Below are 27,375 nucleotides of genomic sequence, written 5' to 3' on the forward strand. Positions count from 1 at the left end.
CGTACCACTTTCACTTCTCTGAAAAACTTTAATTCATCTCCAGACAAAGTAATTTCAATCTTTCCTATTCTGTAATGGATCCCTGTCAAAAATGTTACCAATTCTGATCAAAGCACCAGAAAGTCCACTGACATCAACCAATGTAGAGTGTGGGTTTATACTAAATAATAGAAAATGTATACCTAGAGGAGCTTTACCAATCATTACCAGGTGCATTGTGCTTCATATCATTGGCTGTTGAAGGTGGAAGTGAAAAGCATGACTAGGCCATATTTTACACTGTGTTAGCATTATCAGGAAGAAGAGAGAGGGAAATACAGGTTTAAACATAGTTAAATTCTTTAAAAAGAAAATGATAGTTTGTTTTTATTCTAAAGCCCTGCACTAATTAGAGATCTTACCAGTTTGCAATTATCTGGTTCAGAATATAAATTTGTCCAACTTTTAATACTCAGATGAATTACAAATTCTGGGTGATTTTCCCCAATTATTCTTAGGCTCAGAATATGAAACCAGATTCTTTATGTGCTCAGTGTTCAGGTTGACCAAGCTGCTTTAGATGTGCAAAAAAGTTATTGAATGTAAACCCTCCAGTTTAAATCAAGGGTTGTCAACCTGGTCCCTACCACCCACTAGTGGGTGTTTCAGGATTCTAGGCGGATGGTAGGGGGTTCTATGGCACAAGCTGAATCCTCCTTCCATTGAGCACTGGTGGGCGGTAAGGAAATTTTACCATCAAGAAAGATGCATTAGTGGGTGGGTAGGTATAAAAAGGTTGACCACCCCGGTCTAGATGGACTGCAGTTTAAAGAGCATTGCAATACAATATTTCATCCCAGTGTTTCAAGTGCTATGAAACTCCATGAATGACCAAGTTAGGTGTTGTGTATGCTCGCACACAGAAATGCAACTCTCACTGACTGTTGTGAACCACATGACCAGATCACCTGACAAGAAATCTTTGTTTGTTGGGTATCTTCTCTGTATTTGAGTGAATTCTCTTAACTGTCTCTGCTCTCTCTTTGAGTGTGAGTGTGTGTGTGCTTGCGCTTCCAGGTATGTTTGTTTTGGCCTGGAGCAGTTGGATTCCCAAGTGGTCTTCCACCATGTTAGCTTCCCAATGGGCAACACGATAAGGCACGTGTACACAGCACCACAAATATGCATTTGTTAACACTGTGAGCCAGAAAGGAACTCTCAGAAACAGTCAGGTGTTCCCTGAGATGTTCATTAAGGAAATTTGCAAATGCAATTCTCAATCTAAGGTAAAGGTAAAGGGACCCCTGACCATTAGGTCGAGTCGTGACCAACTCTGGGGTTGCGACACTCATCTCGCTTTATTGGCTGAGGGTAATTTCCACACTCCTGTTACTAACTTAGATGTGTGTGTGTGTGGAAATAAGATTTATTGTAGTGTGTACCATGGGTGGATTTTGAATAGTAGCTCAGCTTAATTTATTGCTGAGATATGGAAGGTCTTACTATACTTCTTGGATAATAAAGACAACAGTATATATTGGATTTTAAAAGTCTATGTATATATATTGCAGTTTTTTATATTATGATTAGGTAGAAAGAAATAGAGAAGCTATCTCCAAAGCAAGGCTAAAACTTCTTTCAATCATAAATTATAATGTCACAAGTTTAACCAAAAGAACCCTGCCTGTACTTTTTATTTCTTCAAAACAATGGGCGTCAAACCAAAAGGAGCAATAGAGACGCCATAATGATATTGTCCAGATGGAACAGTAATGATAATAGCAACAGTTCACTCAGGAAATATTACTTCTCAAAATATGCATGGTTGGAAAATGCAATAACCTTGATCCTGTCACAGCATGAATAGCTGAAACAATGACAGAAGCTAATACAGCATTTAAGATTTTTCCATGCATCTATTATTACTCAAAAGAGACAATTCTGCTCTGACATCCGCTTCCACATGGAAGAGAGACACCGAGCACAATTTTGGTGTGGAAAAAAGTGTGACATTCATTATTATTTTATTTGGCAGGGGAGGGGGAGGATTTCAATTATGTGTGGTTCATTAAAAATAATAATAGCATTACCATGTTATTCAGTACTGAAATAATTAATTCATTATGATCAGCACTGCCATGAGCTCCGGGGAGATGTATTGGAAGGGCTGGTCATGGGGGTGGAGAAATGGGGCAATAGTGAAGAACTAGATCATGGGGAGGGGTCCAGTGACCTAGGAGGTGCTGATCTAGATGATGAAGAGGAGGCAAGCAGGCTGCCAGGAGTAAGCCCCTCCCTGATGGCAGGACGGCATATCTATGTCGCAGTAAGAATTGCACATGAGAGCAGAAACCGGAAGCAAAGGAAAGTGCTGGCGTTGGAACACAACAGGAACACAACAGGGAAGGAGAAAAAATATTCCGCGCAGAATGATATCGGATTAATCCCCTTGCAAAATTAATGGTTGGAATATACAAATCCGATTGTAAGTCATAAAAGCCAGTGGGTGTGAACCTGAAGGATCAAGATCCAAATTATTGTCTAAGGATTAATTAAGAACTACTGCAGGACTTGAACCCCAGAACATGGGAAGTCACCAAATTATGTATAATTCGGCATTGGTTTTTTAAAAGAATTATTGTAATTTGGAATTGTTAACGTGGTTTTATTGGATTGTTAAAATAGAAAATTAATAAAAATTAGATTAAAAGAAAAGAAATGAACCCCTCCCTTAGTGACAGCTGATGCCCTGGTCATTGTGGCAGAGCACCCCATCTTGTCTCTGCTGTTGCTTCCCGTCCACAAAGTTTTCTCTTAGAAGTGATCATCGCAAGAAATTCCAGCCACCTCATATTTGCTTATTTCTGTCCTCTCAATATTGTAGCAATATTTGAAGTGCTGCCCTGGGGTTTCCAAATGAAACTATTCTCCCCACCACCATATAAACAAACAGATTCTTTACTAACAAAGTCATATAATTAATCCCATTCATGTCATTGCTTTGAATTGGAGTAGGAAGATAAGAGTATTCCCCCCCCCCCGAATCTTCAATTAGGCTTGGTTCTTCTAATTTTGGTCAGAGGAACTCAGGTAATTTCAGAGTTAATCCAAGGTGATCTTTTGAGTGCTCAAACTGGTGGGTGATGTTAATTAGCTCTGGATCGGGATCTTTTCTCAATCTTTATTTTGTTTCATTATAATAACATAGAATATATGCTCTAAGGTATACAGAATATACAGTGTAAATTAATACATTAGTAAAATCCCCGTTTTCCATTCTGTATCTATCTCATTCTATTATTGTGACTTCCCTCCACCACAGCACGACATCCGTTGATATATCTTGAACTTGTCATTGTGTTACATATATTAGTTACTTTGGCCCTCAGAACAATCTTACAATAATTTTTTCCACTCCTTTACAAACTTAGTCCATGCATATCAATAAATCTGTTTTGGAACGATGTCTTTCATATATTCTTCTAAGCAGTTTCATTCCTTCTTAAGTTTTTGATTCGACTGAAGTCTAATGACTGCTGTCATTTTAGCCAACTCTATGAATTCAAAGCTATGGTTTTCCCAGTAGTGATGTATGGAAGTGAGAGCTGGACCAAAAAGAAGGCTGATCGCTGAAGAATTTATGATTCTGAATTGTGGTGCTGGAGGAGACTCTTGAGAGTCCCATGGACTGCAAGAAGATCAAACCTATCCATTCTGAAGGAAATCAGCCCTGAGTGCTCACTGGAAGGACAGATCCTGAAGCTGAGGCTCCTATACTTTGGCTACCTCATGAAAAGAGAAGACTCCCTGGAAAAGACCCTGATGTTGGGAAAGATGGAGGGCACAAGGAGAATGGGACGACAGAGGACGAGATGGCTGGACAGTGTTCTCGAAGCTACTAACATGAGTTTAACCAAAATGTGGGAGGCAGTGGAAGACAGGAATGCCTGGCATGCTCTGGTCCATGGGGTCACGAAGAGTCGGACATGACAAAACGACTAAACAACAACAAATGAATTCACATAATTTGTTTAATTAGTCCTCTATTGAGGGGACATTGTCTTTCCTCTTGCATCCCAGGAAAGGAAAGGAAGAGAGAATCTGCCAGTTTTAGCACTAAAATGGTCTATAGGGATTTTTTTCTTGATTAAGTAGTTTGGAGCAAATGAAAATTAGATGCTGATTTAGACTGTGCAAAGATACGTAGAAAGGTAGGCATGTCTGCTGGGCATTCAGTATCCAGTCGACTATCTGCACACCTTTCAATACTCATCGCAAACTGCTCACTCTTAGTCTATTATGGCTCATCAAACTCCTTGTATCACCACAGAATTATGTCCAACAGTTTCGAAAAATGTTAGCTACTCATAAATACACACACTTCAAGAAAACGAACTGAGTACGGAGAACAAATGAAGAGAAATATAAAAATACTGCAAGAGACTTTGTAGGATAGAACAATTACATGCACTTAATCCTAATAGGATAAAAGGTTAAGCACAGTATTGCTTGACCCCTTCAGCGACTGACATTCATGCCATATTATTGTTAGCGTTGCATGTTAAGCAAGCAAATTTTCAATCAACTTGTGTTGGCTTTACCACAGACCCAGATGTTAGGCGGACTCCTTTGTTCATAAGGTTCTCATTATTAACTCAAACCAAGCTGAATATTTGACTGAAGGAAAGGACCATATCATTGTTTTCAGATTTCATTCTATGACTTAACTGAACTACATCTGCCAGCTTTTGAAATACCAAGTACTTCTTGGCGCCAGTACTGGCGCCTCAATCTGTGACTACCAGCCTAAATGCTTCAGCTTGGGGAAGTTTAGTAACCATGAAAATAACTTAGCAAAAGCTTAAGTTGTGATTAAAAGTTACTCAGAAATTGATGGTGCACACCAACATTTGCCCTGTGCGTAATTTCTTCCACAAAATAGAGCAAATGGAATTCACAATTAAAACAGGTAGGCTAGAAAAGTCAGAAAGATGTTTTCATGATTTATGAAGTCTGCAATATACTTGAAACCATATTTATTTAATAGGTAAGCTGGCACTATACAGCTCCGTTCCATCTGCTTTAAATCTATTATAAGGACTTAGGAGGCATGAAGAAAACTGCAAGTATAAATATAGCTCCACTTTTCACCTTTTTGCAAAGCCATCCTTTAATGTAAATAGGGAAGGAGGAATTACAGCCACCCCAAAAGATGTCTCCTGATATAAAACTTTCAAGGTTGTGCTACCAGTAAGTCTTCAGAAAGTATTATTGCAAAACACAATGCACTTTATAAGGAAAATGGGAATTTGAGTTTAAAAAAAGAAAAGCGCTCATAGTTAAAGACACCAAGTGTTTAAACTGTAGTGATACTTCTTATAAACTGGAATCAACAACACTTTTGTCTAAACAGGCAGGAGAGAAGAGTATTCAGCATTCTAGAAACCTCTGCATAGCAGAATGAAGTGCCTAGACTCTCATTCAGTTCATTGAAGTCCACATAGGAAACATATGAGACCTTAGATTTCAATTTCAGGCCGTAGGCTGATACAGTATTCAGTCAGTTCTCCATATTTTTACTGACAGACAGCACAGGTATCATTCACAAAGAACGCTGGCCATGATTTTCAATAGGAAAAGATAAAGCCATTTCATGGAATAAAATCTATCTAATAAAAGTTTGTTTCATTTACCGTGCTGTATATCTTTCATGTCTAAATGAAGACTGGACATTAATATCCCAACTGCTTGTGATCTTTTGTTGCTTAATAACTTGACAACCTGCCAAAGAAAAGAAAATGTTGTTACTTCCCAGCAAGTTGTTTTTTCATGCCATAAATCATAAACTCAGTACCCACAAACTATATTTTACTTGTTAAAGAGCCCCAAACTGTTTGATAAAATTACTGTAAATGATTAAATTCAAAGTACAGTGGACCCTACTGATACGAATTAAATTTGTTCTGGGGGTCTGCCCACAACCTGAAAAGTCTGTAGGCAGAGGCGCTGCTTCTGCGCATGCACACGCAGAGAAACCCAGAAGTATACACAGAGCAGCATGTAACTAGAGGGGCCACTGTATGCCTCACACCTTTTCAGCCTTTGCAAGGAGGAATCTTGCCCCACCCCCCAATCCAGAAGCATGTGCACTTTTAGCTTCATTTTTTCATCCATGTTAGAGCCTTTGTAAAATAGGCTGTCAGATATATTTGATTTTGCTTCCAAAACCACACAACTATTTCCAGATTAGATGTAAGATAAAACTGTGGGAATATTTCTATAGTTGCTTTATTCGGCAGTATATATATAAAAAAGCAAAATAACCATGCACATATTGGGATGCTATGACCAATTCAAGGAAAAACAAAGAAACAAATACAGCATTTTTAAAAAGCAAGAATAATCACAGCACAGAAGAAAGTTTCTTTGATCTTGGCAGGATAAGAATTAGCAACATATATTCCAGTTCAACACTTCCTTTTCCCATTTTTAGATTAAAAAGTGTAATTTTTTTAAAAAAGAAAGGTAGCTCACATTTATTAAAAAATACACACCAGAATCCAATGCCGTAAACCTTAATCTATCCAATAGGTATCAAAAAGACACATTTCAACCATCAAAATTAAGAAGTGTTAGATCCAACAAGTCTTCTTTGGGAAGATTTAAGCATGTGGTTGAAATCAATGTGACAGAACTCTGCTTTGTCAGGCATAAGAGGTAGGCGTATATAAAACTATTCTGTGTAACTTGAAGTACAGAGTCTAAAAAGAATATATGCACATTAATAATATGCTGGCTAAGAGAAAAAAATAAAGAGAAAAAGCTGATGCAAGGGAATGTGAAGTCAGGCCTAAAGGCTGAATTGGCAGTGGGAGATTCATGGTTGGATTTTCTGGGTCTTTTTTTTAAAGGTATATGCAGCCATGGGAATGGATGTGGGGATGCAGATCAATATTGTACACATAAAGAATTTAACCCTTTTCTTTTCCTGGTAACTTTGAGCAGGGTGCTGGGCGGAGAAGCTATTTCAACTATAGGACTCAGCTATACAGCTGCAAATAAAACATTTTAAGTGTGTTTTAAGTGCAATATACAATGTGACACTTGACGGCGATGGTGAGCCTTATGGAAATTCCAATGTATTTTAAAAAATGCTTTTTTAAAAAAGCATTTTCAAAATAGTTTATAGATGTGTGTAGATTCCACCCAGGAATCCACATTGAGGTTTCTGTAGCTATGTCTGCCTTTTAAAAATATGCAGACGATCCAGTCACATACACTCACAGTTCTACCCTAAGGACCAAACTAGTATGAATGCAATTAATACACACGTTTTAGTTTATTTTTAACAATTTTTTTTTAAAGCAGCTGAAATGGAGCCATCTCAGATGCTGGATTACTGGGAGTGTAGAGGGAGAGTTTAAATTGTTCTACCCCCCGCTGTCATCCTGAGAAATATCATCCACCCTCCCTTACATTAGAAAGGAAGTTTTCATTGGTGTCAATGAACACATCTTACCTAATGAAAACAGCAGATTTACGGAGGGAAGATTTTAATCAGCAGGAGCAGCCTGTACCATGTCACCACCTGAGGCGAAATGAGAATGCGCCACTCCCCGCTTCCCACCCACTGTGCCTCCCCCAAACTTCTGCTGCCACCAGAATCCGCCCCCCTCACAGAAATTGGCAAGAACCAGAGTGGCACTGCCACTCATCTTCTCTGCCTCAGAGTGGGGGAGATGAGTGGCAATGCTACATGCAGGAATGCCTATCTCTCACTGAACTTGGCCAGAGCTTGGGTGTTCTGCATGGTGGTGGTGCATGTCTTCTCTGCCCCAGGAGCAGGGAAGATGAACAGCAGCACTTGCCAGAGAGAGGGGAGCATTCCGGCAGCAGTGGAAGCGGCAGGGTGCTGACTCTTGCGCCTCTGTCACCTGAGGCGGGTGCTTCACCCCACCTCATTGATGGGCCAGCTCTGTTCACCAGGATTGTGGCAGAGGGCAGGAGTTAGACTTTCCCTCGCTACTCCCTGAAGATCTGATACTGCTCAAGCTCCCCAAGGCTAGTACTTATACTTAAAAAGAAAAAAAAGCACATGTTAATTACATTCATGACTTGAGTCCCACTGAAATTTACTGTTTAACAGTCACTTGAAATTCACAGCTTCCAAGGGGCACAATTACTACACACTGGTCATGTTCAGACAAAATGCTGACCATAAACCAAAGTTAGGTAAATTAATCTGCGAATGAAGCACACAGCTGAAGCAATTCCAGCTTTGCTCCTCTACCCTTGAGGGGGAAACAAACCACAGAGTGGCTGATTTAGCATTATATTCAACTCAGTGTTTGTGGTTTATTTCTCCCACGCTAGGAGTGGGGACCCTCCAGCCCACAGGTCTAATTTAGCCTGCCAGGCATCAAGATTTGGCCTGCAGACTTAGATGATCCAGTTTCCCAGCCCTGTCCTAAACAAACCACAACTGGGAAGCCAAGGTTTGTTCCTCAGCAAAAATGCTGGAGTATCACACTTTTGCAAATATTAACATTCAATTTTGCCTCTAGATTTCACCTCAAAACATTTTCTTTCAAGTACTTAGAAAAATAACGGGATTGTTTGTTGGGATTTAAAAATCTTTAGTAACATATCTATTTGTTGAAAGTGACATCTCAATTCAATGCTATAGTTACATGGGACTATTCACAATACCACATGCATAAAATGCTTTCTGGAAGAAGAAAAGAGAGAGAGCAGGCAACTATTAAGAGATACTGAGATCAGGTAGTTGGAAAGCCCCTTAATGCCAACATCATCCATTAGAGAAATGCTAAATTATAATCTTATTTGTTGGGTAAGTGCCTTTTTGTGAATTGCCTTTAGATAATGAATCATGAATATGTTGCACAAAATCTTTGTCTAGGAGGTGGAAGGTGCTGACCAACACAGGAGATCACCCACTTACAGGAAATGAATTCACAGACAAGACATTTCTAACATTTAAATGGTGCAGCCAACCATGACTAAACAAGTACCAAAAGGAGTTGTAAGCAGCAGTGTAACAATGACTTTTTCCATTAAGAGTTCAAAAGCTGTGTTAAGTGAGTGAATGTTATGCTGTGTCTGGTGTCCATTATAATGCTTATGATATCCACAGAAGACTTAATTGTGTGGGTGTGGATGCATGTGTCATTCTAGAATTGCTACCATTTGATTTCAAAAATTCCTGCATGCTGGGGTGGTACATCCTATGCAGGAACCTGCAGGCAATGAGGAACAATCACACCAGCATTTGAGAGCCAAGTCATTGATTGGCAGCTTGACTGAGTTTAGTATTGTGCATCTACAGCCTACTGTAATGCATGTACGCAGAAGCACAAGCTGTCAAGTGAAGCTAACAACCGTGATATACTGCTGCATGTGATGAAGGGGTCTGAGAGTTTCTGCGGAGCTTGACAACTGGGATGCCTGGTGGTACTTGAAGAAAAAGGCATAGATAAAGAGAATATATTAAAACAAATATGTCAGAAACATGCAAGTGGAAGTGGGAAAAGTCCTTGGCAGATCTAGCTGGGCCCATTCAGTCTACAAAAACAAGATAAAAGCGCACACATGTACTAACCAAAAACATATTATTTTTACATTTCAGGTGAAAGTTCTAAACATTTCTTAGCTAATAGACAGAAAACATGTATTAGCTAAGAGTCATAGCTCAGTAGTGGGGCACACACTTTGCATGGTTCAATCAAGTTTCAATCCCTTGCATCTCCTTCAAAGCAGGAAGGCTCTCTGCCTGAGATGCAAGGGATCTGCTTATTGTCAGAAGAAAGAAAACTGGGAAAGAATGACCAAAAATCTGATATACAACAAGGTTTCATCTTAGAATAGCAATATAATGATTACTTGACAAGCAAAGATAAGACACTCTGCTGTTGCGTCATTATAAACCACAGTTAAGCAAATACCGTATTGTTCGCCCTATAGGACGCACTTTTCCCCCTCCAAAAATGAAGGGGAAATCTGTGTGCGTCCTATGGGGCGAATACAGGCTTTTGCTGAAGCTTGGAGAGCGAGAGGGGTCGGTGCACACCGACCCCTCTCGCTCTCCAGGCTTCAGGAAGCTATCAGCAAGCCTGGGGAGCCTGCGGGAGTTCCCACAGGGCTCCCCGCGCTGCGGATAGCAGCCTGCCACCCGGCGCGCGAAGCGCCCTGAAGCAGAGCGCCCCTTGCGCCGGGCAGGCATCCGCAGCGTGGGGAGCCCTACAGGAGTTCCCGCAGGGCTCCCCGCGCTGCGGATAGCAGCCTGCCACCCGGTGCACGGGGCGCCCTGAAGCAGAGTGCCCCTCACGCCGGGCAGACATTGGCCAGCCCCACAAGCTCGAGGGACAGCGGGGAGACGCAGCGCCGCCATCCCGCTGTTCCCCAACCTTGTTTTTGGGGGGAAATAAAGGAAAAAATGTTTTCCTTTATTTCCCCCCCAAAAAACTAGGTGCGTCCTATGGGACGAAAAATACGGTACATAGCAAATACAGTGTGCAAATACATAGGGTGAAAATCACAGCTACTTTGTCCCCTCCCTGCTCCTGCCATGTGCCACATCCAAATCTGCACTCATGGCTGGTATTTCTTCAACAAAGCCAAACCAGAGAGTTGCGTCTGGCAGTACAGTGGTAACAGGAGTAGAAGAGAAATGAACCAGGGATAGGAAGACTCAGGTTTGGGTGCAAAATGTGGTCCTCCAGACCCCTTTATCTAATCCGCAGGACTCTCCCTAGACTGTGACACCTCCCCATGTCAGCCCCCTCTTCCTAGGCCACATCTCTCACCATCCCTGCTTCACACCCTCCCTGAGTGCTTTTTCTTGACTGAAGGATGGAGAGAGAGGGAGAGGTGTGTGTGTTTGTGTACAGAAACCTCCAGTTTTGGGTTTACAAAAGTAAGCATCAACATCCATTGTTCCACCCACTTTTTGCCTCTGGCCCTGCCCACCACTGGCATGCTGCCCTTGAAAGGTTCCCCACGACAGAGTGTGGGCTTCAGGCTGAAAGACATTCCCACTCCCTGGTTTGGAATGAAGTGCAAGCCAGGCGAGTCTCTTCCTTTTATGTATCTGTCACAGCTGCATCTGTCCAACACCTAAGCAGGAAAAGCAAATAGTATCCCAGACCCCCAAGTTAAAGTGCATAGTACTCAAAACCAAGTTATTTTGGTACTTGAGACCAAAAGATCCCACAAATGCCTCCTACCTTTACGACAATAAAGATACAATAACAATACATTAAATAGCTAACATCATTTGCCCTTCCATGATACCATATGCCCTTTCATGATACCATGGCTGGTATCTCTTCAACAAAGCCAAACCATAGAGTTGCGTCTGGAGTACAGTGGCAACAGGAGTAGAAGAGAAATGAACCAGGGATAGGAAGCCTCAGGTTTGGGGGCAAAATGTGGTCAAATTAGCTGCCTGAGATGCCTCACGCTGTCTAATGGTAGGCCCAGCCCTGGTTTTCATCCAGATGGGGATGGTGTCAGGATAGTTGGGGGTCAATTTAAAAAAACTGTGCACATCATACTATACATTTATTTCTAGTTTGGTGCCCACCAAGGTCCATAAATCTAATGAATAGGGAACATGTGGCAATTGTCTTTATTTGGTCACCAGCACATATAAAGTTAAATATTCACCAAAATAAAAATAAATGCTGAATGAATTCAATAGTATCATATTTCCTCCAGCACGGTGGCTGCAACAATACATGGCTAATTCACAAAATATGAATATTAGCATAAAGGCCTAAAGCAGTTCCCACAATTAGAAATAAAACAAACCCATTAACTGCAGCCATGTAAGCCTACAGGCTACAGACTAGTGACGCCATTACGCAGAGAAACTACAAAAGTTTGCTAATCAAATCTCTAAGAGATCAAACAATTTCAGACACAATAGAAATCTCCCCTTTTTTAGTTTAGAGTTTGGAACTGCACTTTAAAAACAACTTTTAAAAATATAAAGGAAGCTAACGATACTATCAGCATGCTAAAGTCTATGACCAAGTTCCTAACTGTTGAGTGGCCTGTACTGTTGATCAGTAAACAGTGACATGCCAAATTTGTTCCTGTATAGATAACACAAGCAAAAAGAGTCAGATATTTAATGAAAGGCAATGCAATACAGATGTCAGATAATTAAATACTTGGAGCAAAAGAAAAAGAAAAAAGAAAAAACCCCTTCCCCCAAAATAGTATCTACCTCATGCAGAATTTGTTTTCCAAAAGTTCTACTTTCTGGAACAAATTTAATTGCTGATATTAACAATGTCTCAAAGTTGTTACTCATTACAACTGGCCAAATTACTAGTTGACACTAGTAAAATGAGCCAGAGGTTTTCAACTCAACAGTACAATAGTAATTACTAAATGACAAATGTAATGTCTCTTTTTAAGACTGTAAAACTAGGCCAAGTAGGTATTACTTAGCTATGGCAGCTCTTCTCCCAGATGTTAATCCCATAGTTTAGCAACAATGTTTTATTCAAAAGTGGTAACAGAAGAAAATGCAATAGAAATGCCATGTGACTTCCCATACAGATTAGAAATGGTGCCAAGAATGAATGTTACTGCTACTATGGTACTAAAGGCATTTTTCTTTCAGTGATTATGCAGGGTGTCATGGGCTGGTTTATTTTGATTTTGAACCTGGTGCTTTTACCTCTATAAATCAGAATTTTTTTTCCCAGGAGAAAAGAGTGTAATTTGCAAATAACAGAATTTTTGTATTCCTACAAATACAACTAAAATATAGGCCTAAAAATAACAGAGAGCACATAACTGAAGATGAAGCTTTGAAGAGACACTACCTAAACAGCAGGAAAAACTTTCAGACAGTAAGAGCTGTTTGACAGTGGAACAGCCTCTCTCGGGAGGTTGTAGACTCTCCTTCCTTGGAGGTTTTTAAGCAAAGGCTGGGTGGCCATCTGTCATGGATGCTTTAGCTGAGATTCCGGCATTGCAGGGGGCTGGACTAGATGACCCTTGGAGTCCCTTCCAACTCTACAATTCTGTGATACCTACTAAAATAAATATGTTGACAGTGAGTCTCTCTCCCTCTCTTCTTTCACACTACTCAGGAGTGGGTGGCTATATGAACACTGTCCCCTCCTATCTGCAGCTTTAAAGATCAGGTGCCGTCTGTGAAACATGTGTTCCCTCTTCCACCCTTTTCAAAACAAAATTCCTCCTAAAGTTTAAGAAAAGCTTTGGCCCAACTTGAACACTGAAAACTCTGATCAAGGTTTAAACTATTTGAAAAAAGGGAAGCTTATTGCTGGAAATTCCCCTTCTTTCGTCTCACAGGGCACTCCAAGGCCCTGGATGTTAGCCCCTCAGAACTCTTTCTCTCTCACTATTACTATTTATTTATAATGGCTGAGCTCTGGGTCCACCAGAGCTGAGCCTTGGCTGGATTTGGAGGATTTCTGATCCTCCTTATTTATTAAATTTCTATAAACAAGAATCCTGATTAAACAAGAACCCTGTTACAGTCGCTTCCAACGTTTGGGGAGAGGAGGAGTAGAAACCATGCAGTAAGATGGCAGCCTCCTGGTCTCTTCATGAAGGTTAAGAGACTGCCATGCTTTCCCTCTTCCTACTTTTTAAAGGCCTACTTTTCACAAAGCTAGTGCTCCTATTGTATGGAGTCCCAACATGTGAATCGCTGCTCATGTGGAGGGGTTCCTTTTTAGGTATCTATGTGGGGGCATGGTTAGGTCAGGGACATGAAGACAGGTATAGTGTCAGCAGCATAGCCCAACTTCTGTACACTCTCCCCTTTAAGGCTAATGTCTGGAATGGGATGAATTCTAACAAACGTTGTAAATTTCGAAAACAAATGACCTAATTCCTCAATTTTCACTGTCTAGCACTTTCACCCGGTATGGGGGGGAAGAAGCCATGCAACCCCAGAGCTTGTCTGAGTAAGCTCTGAGAGACTTTATCCCATCCAACATACAAGCAGGAGCTTCTGCTCACACAAATGAATGTTCACTGACACATTTAGGTGACTGTCAACATTCATGACCTGAATTTCTGTAGTCTGAGAGACCTAAAACCCTACAGTAATAAAATTAGAAATGCAGTCATCTGTGTCATATGTCTCCAATCAGCCATGACAGTCCTGGTATTCTGGTCCCTGCCCCAGGTACTATACTATCCTATCCCTATTTTTTATTTGTTGGGATGCCTAAATTTTGCAAGTGTGAGTTGCCAGTTTGACATTCTTCAGAGTTCAGTCTCCTTCCCCATGTATACGATTAAATCTCTGCATGGGTGGGGGAAGGGGAAAACATGGCTCTAGACTCTCCAACACATATATGTAAATTCATACTAACATTTAAGGCTTCATATAGTGCATAATAAGCCTGGTGAAGCTTGTTTTCAATGACTGACACGAGATTGTGTGACATTTTGTTTTTCTAGCATATCTTTAACAAAGGAACACACACCTACATGGTTTTTAAAACAGCACAGGACAAGCTGTTGTAGAGTAAATAAATACAGCAAAAAGCAGACATAGTGGTGCTTCCTGCCATTTGTAATGGGGGAGCTTAAGAAGTGTTCCTTACTTACTATGGGAACAGGGGTGTTATAAGCACGTTCCTATTTTCATCTGTAACATGTTGAAGGGTCTGGAATATATGACCACTGGCTTTAGAAATTCTTTATTTAAAAATAGCATTCCTGCCAGTTGCACTAGGTTTCCAAGCTAGGAAAAACACATTCTCATTTCAATTTTCTTTATTGTCACCCATTATCCTCTTCTGATGTCCTTTCAGGTGCAAAGAGTGTGTAGCTGCACTTTGCGACAGAACCTTCCCATCTTATGTCATGACAAACATCTTTTCATTCATTATTCAATATTAAATATAACTTCCACATAACTTAATGCTGCCTATGCGTGTCAGAACCACAGCCATGTTAAGAAAAATGAAAACACCCCTAGCATACGTTTCAATTTCTCTCACTACTCATTCCCCCAATCAATCCTAATATTCTATTTTGTAAATCAAAGTCTTTAAACTGTAAGCAACCTTTCATTTTGTTTTTATCATTAGAAGATTCAACTGGCTGGGTGGAACAAATACAATTACATGAGCTGCTTTACAGAACTAATCCCTGTTTAATATATTTGCTATAGCTTAATACCCCTTTGTATGACATTGGATGAAAAATTTATCAGATTGTTTAGATTCACATGCACAGTAATATGTAAAAACAATAAATAACACATTCTCCAACTGGGGACAGAACAAGAGATTAAACATTTCTCTCATTAGAAAGAATCACAGAATCCTCAGTTTTAAAAAGTGCTGAAGACAAGCGAAGGGATGTTTAAACTGGCCAAAAAAAAGAGAAGAAGCCTATTTTTCTTTCTTTCCTGAAATACCACTCTTTGACTACATTTAGCTTATTATTTCATGGAACTAACAGCCTTTTGTGACAGAATAGGCTCATAGATTTATAAAGAAAGGTGGATCCTTAGAGCTGAGTTTTTAAAAGCCTGATACAGCACAAAAAAGAAAGCAGTGAAGCCTAAAGCCAGAGCTCTGTGGGGCTTGGATGCACACATGGATGTTTTAGACATTACTGCCCCCACCTGAGCACTGCTGAAAAGTTTTAGTGGTGCTTCCACTAATAAGCGGAAACATTCAAATCCTTTCTATTCCAGGTATGACTGAGCTTTGATCCTCATACAATATTCATAGAACCATCCAATGTGCATGGAAGCTCATGAATGCCAGCACAGCCACTGTTGGGTTGTGTCAGCTCTAGCATGCGTAAGCTCCACATAGTTGCAGAGAGCTGCTAAATGCTTACAGTTTCACATAAAGCACCTGCAGAGGGACGAGCTTTTCAGAAGTGCTTTCACTGGGACAGAGATGGGGTCTGAACAGAAACTCAAACTGTTGAACTTTAGGAGATACTCATGATGCAAATGCAGCACCTGTGGACATCGACTTATGCAAATGCAACAATGGCAAAGCGACAAAAAGGCAGAACCTTCCAAACAGTGTTTGAAGCTCCAATTTTTCTAGGCACATTTTGTGACAGGAAATTTCATTAGGGCAAGCAGTTTCTGAGCTTTGGGTGCAGTACTGCGCCTAAGATTTCAGATTCAAACTGCAGAGTGGAAGGAAAGGAGGCCCTTTTTCTGCCTCCCTGCCTCCAGCTAGTCTCTGAAGACTAGAGAAGAGGCCCTCTTAAGAATATTAGGGAGGTGGGCAGGGGAAGGATTAGACCATCTGAAAAACGAACGTAATAGTTTAGCTGCAGTTCGTTCATTTTCAGCTTTGTATTCTTGTTATAAAAAAGCACACCTAGACATTCCGTTGTTACAGCCATAAGCTAGATTTAAGGTAGCATTTAGCTCCTAGCTTTCATATCTCAGTTTGCGTGACTAGGCACGACAGCCCTAGCCCCTAGGGAAGGTGGGAAAGGAAATAAAGACTCTGACAACGTTATGTAATTAAAATTAGGCCCAACTTTATTAAACTTCTGAATGTAGGAAGACCTTGGCTTAGGCCTTGGGCGTGTATCCTTCCCAGTCCCCCAGCCAGGGAACTGGGGAACATCAGGGTAAATAGGATATGGGGGTGCTCTGCACGATGTAAGTGTAGGCAGGCAGCTGAGCCCATATCCCCACACGCAGGGTAGTTCACTGACAACCTTTCAGTGTATGGCCAGTGACACCAATTTATGTAACCCCTATAAGAGGGGACCCTGGAATCGCCGCGGGGGGGGGGGTGAGTCACCACTTCACACCCACACACACAACCATTATAGGGAACAAAAGACTAAAGGATTCCACCCAAGGCCATAACTGCCAAAGTTGTAATGAATTGCTAATGGGAAGACAAAACCTGCCAATGCAGGAAACATTCTTCCCAGTCCTTCAACAGCAACCAGTCAAAGACCGTAGCAGCGCCTGCTAAACAGGAAGAAAAAGTTAACCTGTAAACAAGAAATATTAACAAAGGGAGGGTAGGGAGGGTGAATGTCCAGAGCCTGGCTAATAACGGCTCCTCCCCCCATTTATAATGGGTCTGGCCCCACTTCCCAGGAAGGTGAGGCTGGGCATGAACCTCTGAATAATACACTGAGAAGCAGGCCAGCCCCCTTCTACTAGCAAGTTCCTTAGGAACTGTAGCACCGCACACAATCCCGCAAAAGGCACCCACAATATAGTGTGAGTGCTCATTCTAACACTGCTTCCTACATAGCACCACTTTTTCACATCAGCATGAAGGTACTGAGTGAAGTCAACCAGAGAGCTGGGTTGCAAAGTAATCAAAATGTTTATAATGCGAAGCTCTCTGTTCCCCATCAGAAATTGTAAATCAACGTCTAAAGTTGGTGTTGGGCAGGATAAGGGTGAACAGACAGACTTTAATCTGCTTTAACATGGTCCCCAATCACACGAAAGGTTTTAATTGCATTCAGGTAACTTTCTGCTGACTTTTCCTGTTCAACATAGGAATATCATGGACTAAGTGAAGAGATTTGGGGAATGGGGCTTGTGTGTATGTCTGAAAGGAAACATGTTAAGGATTGCTCCATGGAGTCATCATCCAGTGAGTGGACCATGTGGTGCAGTGAGTGGACATGGGGAATAGAGTCTTTTCAGCCACGGAATGCTATTCAGTTAGCCATCCAGCTGGCTCTATCACTGCTTGCATTGCAATGGGCAGTGATAGTTTGCTTATTTCAGAAGTCTCTCAGTGAAAATACCGGCTTGTTTATTTTTATGTTTGTAAATGAATGGCATTTCCATACCCAAGTAGCATGAGAAGAGTGTTTTGCTCCTTTTGCCTTGCACAGGATGTAACAGGGGGATTTTCTACCTGGTCACAGCTTAAACACATCCCCAGTAGTAGCTCTTACCTTATGGGTAGTATCTGTTTTGTATGTATGTTTCTATTTCTAAGTTGGGCATTACTGCTATACTAATAGAGAAGAGGTGGGGAAAAGTAAGTCTTGGTTTCTCCCAACGTCCAGCATCTCTGCAGAGAACTGGCTTCTCATGCACATAGAATAGTCTTTAAAGAAGAGTGCATGTGGCACATTTTAACTTTCTATGAACTACCTACACAGAACTGTATGATTTGGATGCACAATTTCTACTCAGGCATTTTCAGGATGAGGTTTCCAAATGGATGAAAACCAAGCAGTTCCTTGCTGACAGTTTCTGGCTATGGGTACATCCTTTCAAATGGTTGTTGTTTTTTTTTAAAGTTAGATAATATTCTCCAAAGAATTGAAATCACTTAGATCTGCAAGAGCCAATTTTTCAACAACAGTTGTGTTCCTAAGGAAGCAGTCCTCAAGTTACTTATGAGGGATGAAACAAATGACTATGAACATTAATTAGGCTTCCATCTATATACAAGTTCAGTTTGTCAAACTGTGGCCAATTTATAAATCCCTTTCTTGCAATGTTATCCAGGACTGGGGTGGATGAAGAATGTAAGGTCATTGTGATAAGCCATCTTATAAACAGCACTCACAGAAGAGTTAATGTTGCCAAACAATTAAAATGAAGATGATGTTTTAAAAAGCTATGTGGACACAACATCCTTGTTGAATTAATCTGCTGCTTCAGTTAGGGCTCCTTAGATTGCAAACGATTATGAGATTTAGAATAATTACGCCAACATTAAATCTTACTGATTTCAATGGAACTTAAGTACAAGTGTCTATATACAGGATCATGGCCTTAATTTTCACTACAGTTCTCCTCTCATAAACAATTATTTAGCTTGAGGAGAAAGTCCCACTTTATACTCGGAAGACAAAATCAAAACTAGGAAATGGTCCGGAAAACTATGGCTGGGTAAAGAAAAACAAAAGTTCACCAGTATAAGGATGTGGGTAAGAGAGTAAGCACAAGTGCTTTTGATTTTATAGTAGGCGCAGCTCACAAAGCTGAGTCAACAATGTGATGTAACATTACGGAAGCCCACAGGCTTTTAAGTGACATTAACAGTAGCATTTGTTCAGCACTGTTTGTGATCACTAAAGTTATTATTGTTTTTATTTCAGACATTTCTACACCAATTCATTATTTGCACTTTTATGGGGTCTACTAAAAACAACCCCTCCCCCAACGGGACTATAAAACAATTAAAAAAATTCATAACACTCAGCATTGGCTTAAAATGCCTGCTGGAACAAGAAAGTCATCGTCATCTGCCTGTAGTTCAGCAGCTTGAACCTGGCTTGATAACATATAGGCAGGCAGTGCAAGCTTTTTAGCACCAGAGTCTTGAGTTGGTGACAGTCTGTCCCCATCAACAGACTAGCTGCATCATTTTGCACCAGCTGGAGGTTCTGGATCAGGCTCAGGGGTAGCCCCACATAGGATGCATTGTAATAATTAAGTTTAGAGGTTGCTAATACGTGAATCACCATAGTCAGGACATCCATATCCCATTATGGCTGTAGTTGGCACACCAGCTATAGCTGTTAATGGGTACTCTAGTTTGTCATAGTTACCACTATTAATTGATATATGCTGAGCATCAATTGTCCTGTTACAGTAATGATCAGGCCTGGGTGTGCATAAGGTACTGCAAGCGTATTTTCTGTGTCTGGATCTGTACATACAGCACTTGTACCACATGTGGGTCTCAAAGGGAGTCCTAGTTGGGGGGGGGGTCAAAGGTGGTAACAGTGATAAACATCAGAAGCATATGTGGCCAAAGGCAGAATCCTACTACAGGAATGTGATATCTGCATTTTGGCCAGTATGCACGTGATCAGTTTCAAGATTATAAGTGGCTGCATTTGCATGCAACACTAAGCCAGTCTTAATAAGCGATGATATGCATGAGCTGCATGGGATGCACAGAGCTCCTTTGCAGCAGCTCCACTCCTCTTTTGATGATGCAAGCAGATGAACAAGCTGGATTGAGCACTTAATCATAGCTTCCCATTACATGTGAACCCATAAAATAAGGTTAATGATTCCAAACAAGCCAGGATATTAAGCCAACTTGAAATCATTTTCTGGTTTGTTTTGAAGCCATTAAACAGTTTCCAGGTTCACATATAATGAGAAGCTATTGTGCTGTGATGAATCCTGGATTGTTAAACTGTTCATGTGAAGGGAAGAGCGAAGTGGCTGCAAAAAGTCTGTATGCACCAATGTGCATATTTTGGCTTATTTTTTCCCTTGTCCAAAAATGCAGATAAATGCCTTCAGGCATTGGTGTTCCTAAAGTTATGTTACCTATCTGATGTCCAGGAAACTGATTTTAATATGTGTTGCTTGGAATCATGAAAGCAAAGATTACTTATTTGGCCACAGTGACACACACCTTAGTTTCTATTTTAGCTATAAGCTGCTTTGAGTCCCTTTCAGGGAGAAGGGCAGGATATCAATAAACAGCAACAACACTCAGGCCCTGCTTGTGGGCTTCCACCTGGGGCACTGGGTTGGCCACCGTGAGGACAGGAAACTGGACTAGGTGACCTTTTGGTCTGATCCAGCAGGGCTATGCAATATATGTATGGCTATTCTGAATTTTGGATTTGTGGGCACCTACTGCAGCTTTTCTTTTGGCACAGCAAACTGCTTATATATGAACTGCATATTTTGTATTTTTTTAAAAAAGTTATACAACACTTTGAAATATGTTTTAAGCAGAATAGAAATGGTTAAGGATAATAATAAATATTTGTATAAAGACTAATCTTGTTGACCTCCACTACCTTTGAAAATACTGCTTAAATGGAACAGGAAATTGGATGGTATTCTACTAACAGTCTCATCAGCAGAAAAATTACCTCTAGCACACAACAGGATTTCCACCTCTCTCTTCACCCCTTGTGTGCCCCAAACTCTCCCTAGATTTGCTCAGGAGGGTTGGGAAGACCCCTAGAACAGACTTAAGGTATGCAGGGGTGTGAGGTGGCAAAGTCCTATTGTGCTAGCAGTAATCTTTGTCCTGACAGCACCATGACTTAGTGCTATGTTGAATACAACCAATATACAGTACTTTACTAATGCAATCATTTTAATACCTTGAATTCAGCTATCTCTGCTAGATTTGTTAGCTAGTTTATTAAAAGCATACATATCCCATCTTTCTGTCTCAGTATGAGGCACTCATGGATGGTCACAAGTATCCTAGCCCTAAACTATTTAGGGCTTTAAAGCAGGGCAGCACAAAATCCTCTCCCTTACCCTTGCCAGATCTTTTAACCAAAATGAGGAAGGAATTCATGGACATTCTGAGATTGTGGCAAATGTTGTCTGTATTTCGGGTGTTGTATTGCTAACAAATTCCACTGTGAGGTGGGTCTGAGGCCTGGCTTCTCTTTAAAATTTCTGTCTTCAAGGCTAGACTTTACAAGCAAAGTGTGCCAAGCCACAAGTTGTTGTTCTTTATAAGAAAAGAAGCCAGCCCTTTGTCCACCTTAGAAAGGAAATAGTATGTACTAAACTCTCCAACCTAAACACCCACTTCCCCCCTTGAACTTTGGGAAGTTTAACACACACCTTGGAAGACCCTTGAATATATATTTAAATGGTTGCCTATTATCATTTTGTCCAGCCCTCCTGTAAAGGTGTGACTACAACTTCAAGCTGAACCCAGAAACAAGCAAGCAAACAAACAAACAAACAAAACCATTCCGCAGAAGATTGTACAATAATGGAGTGACCTATTCTGAATAAATTACTCTAGTCAAAAAGCTTAATGGCTGAATTAAGCATCAGCTTAAGTTCTTTAAAGGCAGGCCTAAGTTAATACATTTTACACAATTTAAACATGTACAGTCAACACAATGGAAAAAGTATGATTGGTGCTCATCTAAAATGTAGATCTGCAATGGCATAATGGGGTCACTTGCTCTACCCTGGTCATGAGGCAGGAGAAGAAACTTTTTGGGAAAGTGCCTGGCTCCAGAAGGGAGCTATCAGTATGACATAGCCTTGTTCTTACCAGATCTTTCGGAGAACCCTTGGGAGAACTGCAATTGGTGGGAATGCATAATGCAGACCTGATGGCCAAGGAGACAATGGGGCATCTCACCCTTCTGTGTGTGGGTTGTAGAAATAGGAGAGGTCTACCAAAAATGGACTACACTGACTGTGAAGTTGATTGACGACCTGCCGGTGCAGTGTCCATTTGCCTGGATCCAGTGTGATGCAGGTGGTCTGGCTGAGGGGCTCAGGAGGTGGCGTTCTACCCAGTTCATGAGTGGGCCGACTCTTGCTGGAGGTCAAGGGATCTGGTGCCAACTGATATACAATTTCACACTGATGCTGTCAGACCACAGAAGGATGTGGAGAGACTGGTGTTGTAGAGGGAAGTGTTGTATGTCTTACTGGGACACCCAGAGTTCCAGCCAGTTGACACTGTTTTGTGCTTCTGATGGGAACTGCTTTGCCTGGATCAAGAGACTGGCACCTGTCATAATTATTGTCTTGTGTAGATCCTGGACAGGAGTGTCTTTCCTGCAGTTGGCATCTCTACTCCACTATTTCATGGCTGCTTTGATTCTTATAGAAACCTTGATATGCCAATGTCTGTTATGAGTAATCACCCACTGGTATGGTAGGAGAATCTAATGAAGGGTCCTGGCATGATGTTTGGACCATGGAGTGATCTGCACAACCTGAGAATTTGAGCCATCATCTTGATATCCATCTTCTTTGAGGCAATGAGGAGCTCCTGGGGAGGGGAAAGATTTGAGTGGATGCTGCCTCTTGAAATCCTCCTCCTCTGAGGATGATGGAGAGTGAAAAGCATGTGCATGATCAGGCTGATTAATATCAGATTTAGCCCCATTAGGGGAGACCAGGAAAACCATATTCTCTGTTAGAGAACACATGGGCTGGTTGCTTAAAGAAGCGGGAGGCTCTGGTCTGATCACCTAATAGGTATGCTCTCGTTATATCTTTATTTCTTTGCTGTTTCTGGTTTTTGACTGCAGGCAGTGCCATATAGCTATCCAAATGTGTTGTTTTCTTTTAAGCCTTGCAAGCTACCAGGATGCCTCGTGAGCACAGTGGCACCATAGCCCAATCCTGTGACCCCGTGATGCCAGGAAGAGATCTTGCAAGCACACGTACTTCTGTATAGAGCTCAAGATTATACAATGCAACATTTTATTTTTGATAAAAAGATCCAAAGACCAATCTCTAGCATTTCAAGTTTGTTTGTTTGTTTTAATTAAATAATAATGCTATTGTTGTTCCTTTAGTCCTGTTATATCTGAAAATCAATAGCATGGTATTTTTTTTAAGTGTTGTTTTTTAAGGTGGCATGGCTGCGAAAAGTCTTTTCTGAAAAACCTTAGTCAACTGCTGCCATCAGAGTTTACAGTACTGGATTAGGTGGGCCAATGATCTGTAAGGTAGTTCCATATAGTCATATTCTTTAACTGAATTTTGTTGGATTCTGTGTTTTGCAGAAAACATGTCCTTTTGCAGACCTTTAAGGGTATCCAGTTCAAATATATATATTTAAAAAACATAACTGTAATAAAGTGCTTTCCTTTGCAAAGAAAACAAACATTGCCCGACATTAGAAACCACAACCACTAATATTTCACCACAACTACTGCCTGCCTATTTAACCACCTTTTGCCAAACCCATCCCAGTAGCCATTATTTTATTGTTTGCAGAGGTTTGTTTTGCTAAATCTCATGGTGTGTGTGTGTGTGTTTTAAGGTCAAACGTAACAGCATACACACCCATTTACTTGAATACACAGCTATCCCATCATATATGGTCTGGCAAGATCTTCAGTGGAAGACAACAGGGGTTAGAACCGTTTTTCCCCAAACCATAAAGCTACTCAAAATAATATATTTAAGAAATCTGGGAAACAATACAGACTTCTGTTTAACTGATATTCGGTATAAGTTATGCAGATCAACAAAGCAATGTCAAATGATTGGTTGACGAAGATATCAAATGGATGCTCATAACAGATTAAATTTCATCATAAAAACAGCCTTGTTTTGAAATACTATATTCTGATACCTACTTTTGGCTCTTCTGTTATTGGGGGGGGGGAAAGTTTGTTCAATGGAACATGGTGAAATGAAAATAAGAATCCTTATAACTTGGGTTCGTAACTCTAACTCTAACTGGAAAAAGCATCAGTACATCCAAGAAGATATCAAAATAATTACCATATTTACTTGAGTCTAATGTGCACCTTTATTTGCCAAATTACATTGCAAAAATTAGGGTGCACATTAGATTTGATGCCACATTTACATTTGCCAGCAAATATTTTTTTTCTTTCAAGGCGGTAATCTTCAGTGGGAGTTCATTTCATGCATTAGTTGACTATAGTGCCCTGTCAGTTGCAGTTTACCTAGACCAGGGATGTCCAACAGGTCAATTGCGATCTACTAGAAGATCCCTGGGAGGTTTTGGTAGATCACAGTCGACTGCTGGGTCCCTTTCCATTAGTAAATTAGCCCTGCCCCCTCTCCCTGCCCTCCATTGTTGCACAATATGCAGAATGGAAGACAGACTTAACTGAGTGAGTCTGTTTGTTTCCTCAGCAATCTGTTGGTGAGTGTCTATTCCCCTTCCACCCTAAAAGAAGCTCAACAGCTTTGCCCTGAACCCCCCAAAACAGTGCTTTCTTTCCTAAAAAAAATGCTCAACAACTTTGACCTGAACCCCCCAAAAGGCAGTAGATCACTGACAGTTTTTAATTCTGTGAGTAGATCGCAGTCTCTTGGGAGTTGGCCACCCCTGACCTAGACCATCGCATGTTTTGCAAAGAACAATAACAACAGGATTTTGCTTCAGATATGATTATTACAAAGTCAAATGATAAGGTCCAGTTTAAGTGCTAACCCAACACTATAGACAAGCCGTTTAGTCTTTCTAGGATTTAGATGGTCTGTACAGACATGCATGCAGACTGGCCCAGGAGCCACCCTCCAAGGCTCCAGAATAATAAGGTGGCCGACAGGGATACCTTACCTTGCACAAACATTTCTAGTGGGATCCACTTTACATATTCTCTAGCACTAAACAAAGCCTGAATGCAATAAGTTTCAATGCTGCTTAATCTGCATAGCCATTATTTATACATCTATAACTTGTCCCCTTTGTTTTCGTTAAAAGCAACCCTTCAGTCACAAAGTTAGCAAGGCTAAAATTATCTAGCTTCCCAGATTTGTCACATACTATTCTATACAACAGCAAGTCATAATGAATGCTTATCATTTCCACTGATGCTTAACATTGATGACTGAGGTTTAGATTCCACACAAAAAGGGAGGCATCTCCCCAATTCTCCACGTCCCCCCCCCTTCAGGATAGAATCATAGAATTGTTGAGCTGGAAGGGATCCTATGGACCACCTAGTCCAACCCCCTGCAATGCAGGAATAGGCATCTGTTCCATACAGGGATAAAACCTGCAACCTTGGTGTTATCAGCACCACGCTCTAATCAACTGGGCTATCCTGCCCTTGCCGTGTCTTTTTTGTGTCCAGCAGCCTCCACATTTAACTTGCATTTTCTCTGTTCAAGCTACACAATTTATTAATTACTCTCCCCTTTATCCTATTCCCTTCACTTCATACAGTGTATACCTTCTCCATGCAGTATATTTAAAGATGTCTGAAGGAAAGGGACTGGACAAATGTAGCACAGGAAAGTGTGTCATGCAGATATACCAACCATGAGCTACTTACAGACAGATCTACTGAACATGCCTCCTCCCTCCTGGCAGGGGTGGCCAATGTTTTCCTACAAAAGGATTGTTCACCAAAGAAAGATTGAAAGAGGGTACTCACTTGTTTGTTCTTTGTCTTTGTGATGGTGTCCGAAATGGGTTTCTTCCTCTCTTTAACAGCTGTCTTAGAAAACAGTTCTTCAAATTCGTGATAATCTATGGAAGGCTCTTCAATTTTCTCCCACACAAGTGAAGTACTAGAGTCTCTAAAGTTAAGCAAAAGACCTATGTAGGACAATGTCAGACTAAAGAATCACAAAATGGTAGAATAACGATAGATAATAAATAATTTAAGCTGCTAAAAGTAGCATTCTTTTTCTTCTTGTTAAACCTGGACTTCTCAAGATGAAATACTGAAATATTGAAGACCCCTATTTTCCATATTAAAGTAAGTTGCAAATTTTCTGTAAAACATACTTTTTAGTAGGGAACTGGTTTCATAGAGTAACAAAAATAGAGATATGCAGGCCATAATTTAAGGAATATTAAGATTTCTATCTGAAGGTTTCTGATCAAAGTCACTATGTCAATAGTCAAGAAAGGTGAGAGGATCTGGAAAATAAGTATTTGCAGATTAACATTAAGTTTAATTAAGCTGAAAAGGCAAGCAAGGAGAAGAATGAAAAGAAAACACTTTCACAAAACCTAGCATAATGTTTACACAGGGCAATTTTTGGTTAACTAGAACTATTGTGAAGACTTCAGAATTTTGACACAGACTTCATAAATCAGTGCACAGCTTATGCTGCCTTTGGTTCATATTTGAAATGGATTTGCACTGTGAGGACAGATTGTATTGTTTCTTTTCTCTTAATAAGAGTGATGTTAGCAACACATTCTGAATCAACTAGCTCTTATTTCCCTACTTGACTATTATTATTATTATAAGGTAAGAGAAGTGGGGGAACGGTATGATGCACACAGTAGTGGACACAAGCAGAAAATCATGCAAAGAACCTCAGTTTAGTTTTCTGTTGCTCAGAGGAAAAATAAATGAAAATAATTCCATGAAACTTTCTGAACTCCATCCCCACAGCTGCACCAGAGATGACAATGAACTGCAACAACAGCCTTTTTGATCCACATTACAGACTAGAAAACCTCTTCCACAGCCACTCTTCAATATCCCCAAATATTTCTCTTTGTGCCTGTATTTTCCTGATAGAACTCAGTCCTGGAACCTGTTTTCAATGCAGACTGAACCATAATAAAGTGTGTGCCTCCAAGTACATGCATTATACTCTACTTTGCAGAGGTGGGGAACTTTTAACCTTCCTGAAATTGGTGTACTCGAACTCCCATCAGTACCAACAAACATGGTCCATGATCAGGAATGATGGGAGTTATAGTACTTCATCATCTGGAGGGCCATAGGTTTCCTCATCCCTGCCATAATACAAGAACTGCGGGGCTAGTTTATACATGTGACTGCAATTTTGTATTCCCACAATTTGTCCAGGTTGCTCATGCAACTGAATTACTCTCATACCTGTACTGGACCACTTCCTGCCAACATGCTGATATATTTTTTGAGTCATAATCCTGTGTGGCCATGTACATATGAAGAGATTTTCTCCATGAGGTTGTGGATACAGGTAAATGTGCCAAATGATAGCACCAAGGG

At 40.7% G+C, this 27,375-nt stretch overlaps 1 protein-coding gene across 1 annotated transcript in view; it reads right to left on the reverse strand.

Moving 5' to 3' along the window:
* Positions 1 to 27,375, reverse strand: part of FMN2 (formin 2) — a 152,744-nt gene that overhangs the window by 71,086 nt on the left and 54,283 nt on the right. The window contains exons 6-7 of the mRNA XM_082214968.1: positions 25,813 to 25,957; positions 5,673 to 5,760 (exon numbers count right to left, since the gene is read on the reverse strand). Of these exons, the coding sequence (XP_082071094.1) occupies positions 5,673 to 5,760; positions 25,813 to 25,957 (233 nt within the window). The remainder of the gene's footprint in view (positions 1 to 5,672; positions 5,761 to 25,812; positions 25,958 to 27,375) is intronic.

This window comes from Podarcis vaucheri (assembly GCF_965113315.1).
Source record: "Podarcis vaucheri genome assembly, chromosome: 3".
NCBI classification, from domain to species: domain Eukaryota; kingdom Metazoa; phylum Chordata; class Lepidosauria; order Squamata; family Lacertidae; genus Podarcis; species Podarcis vaucheri.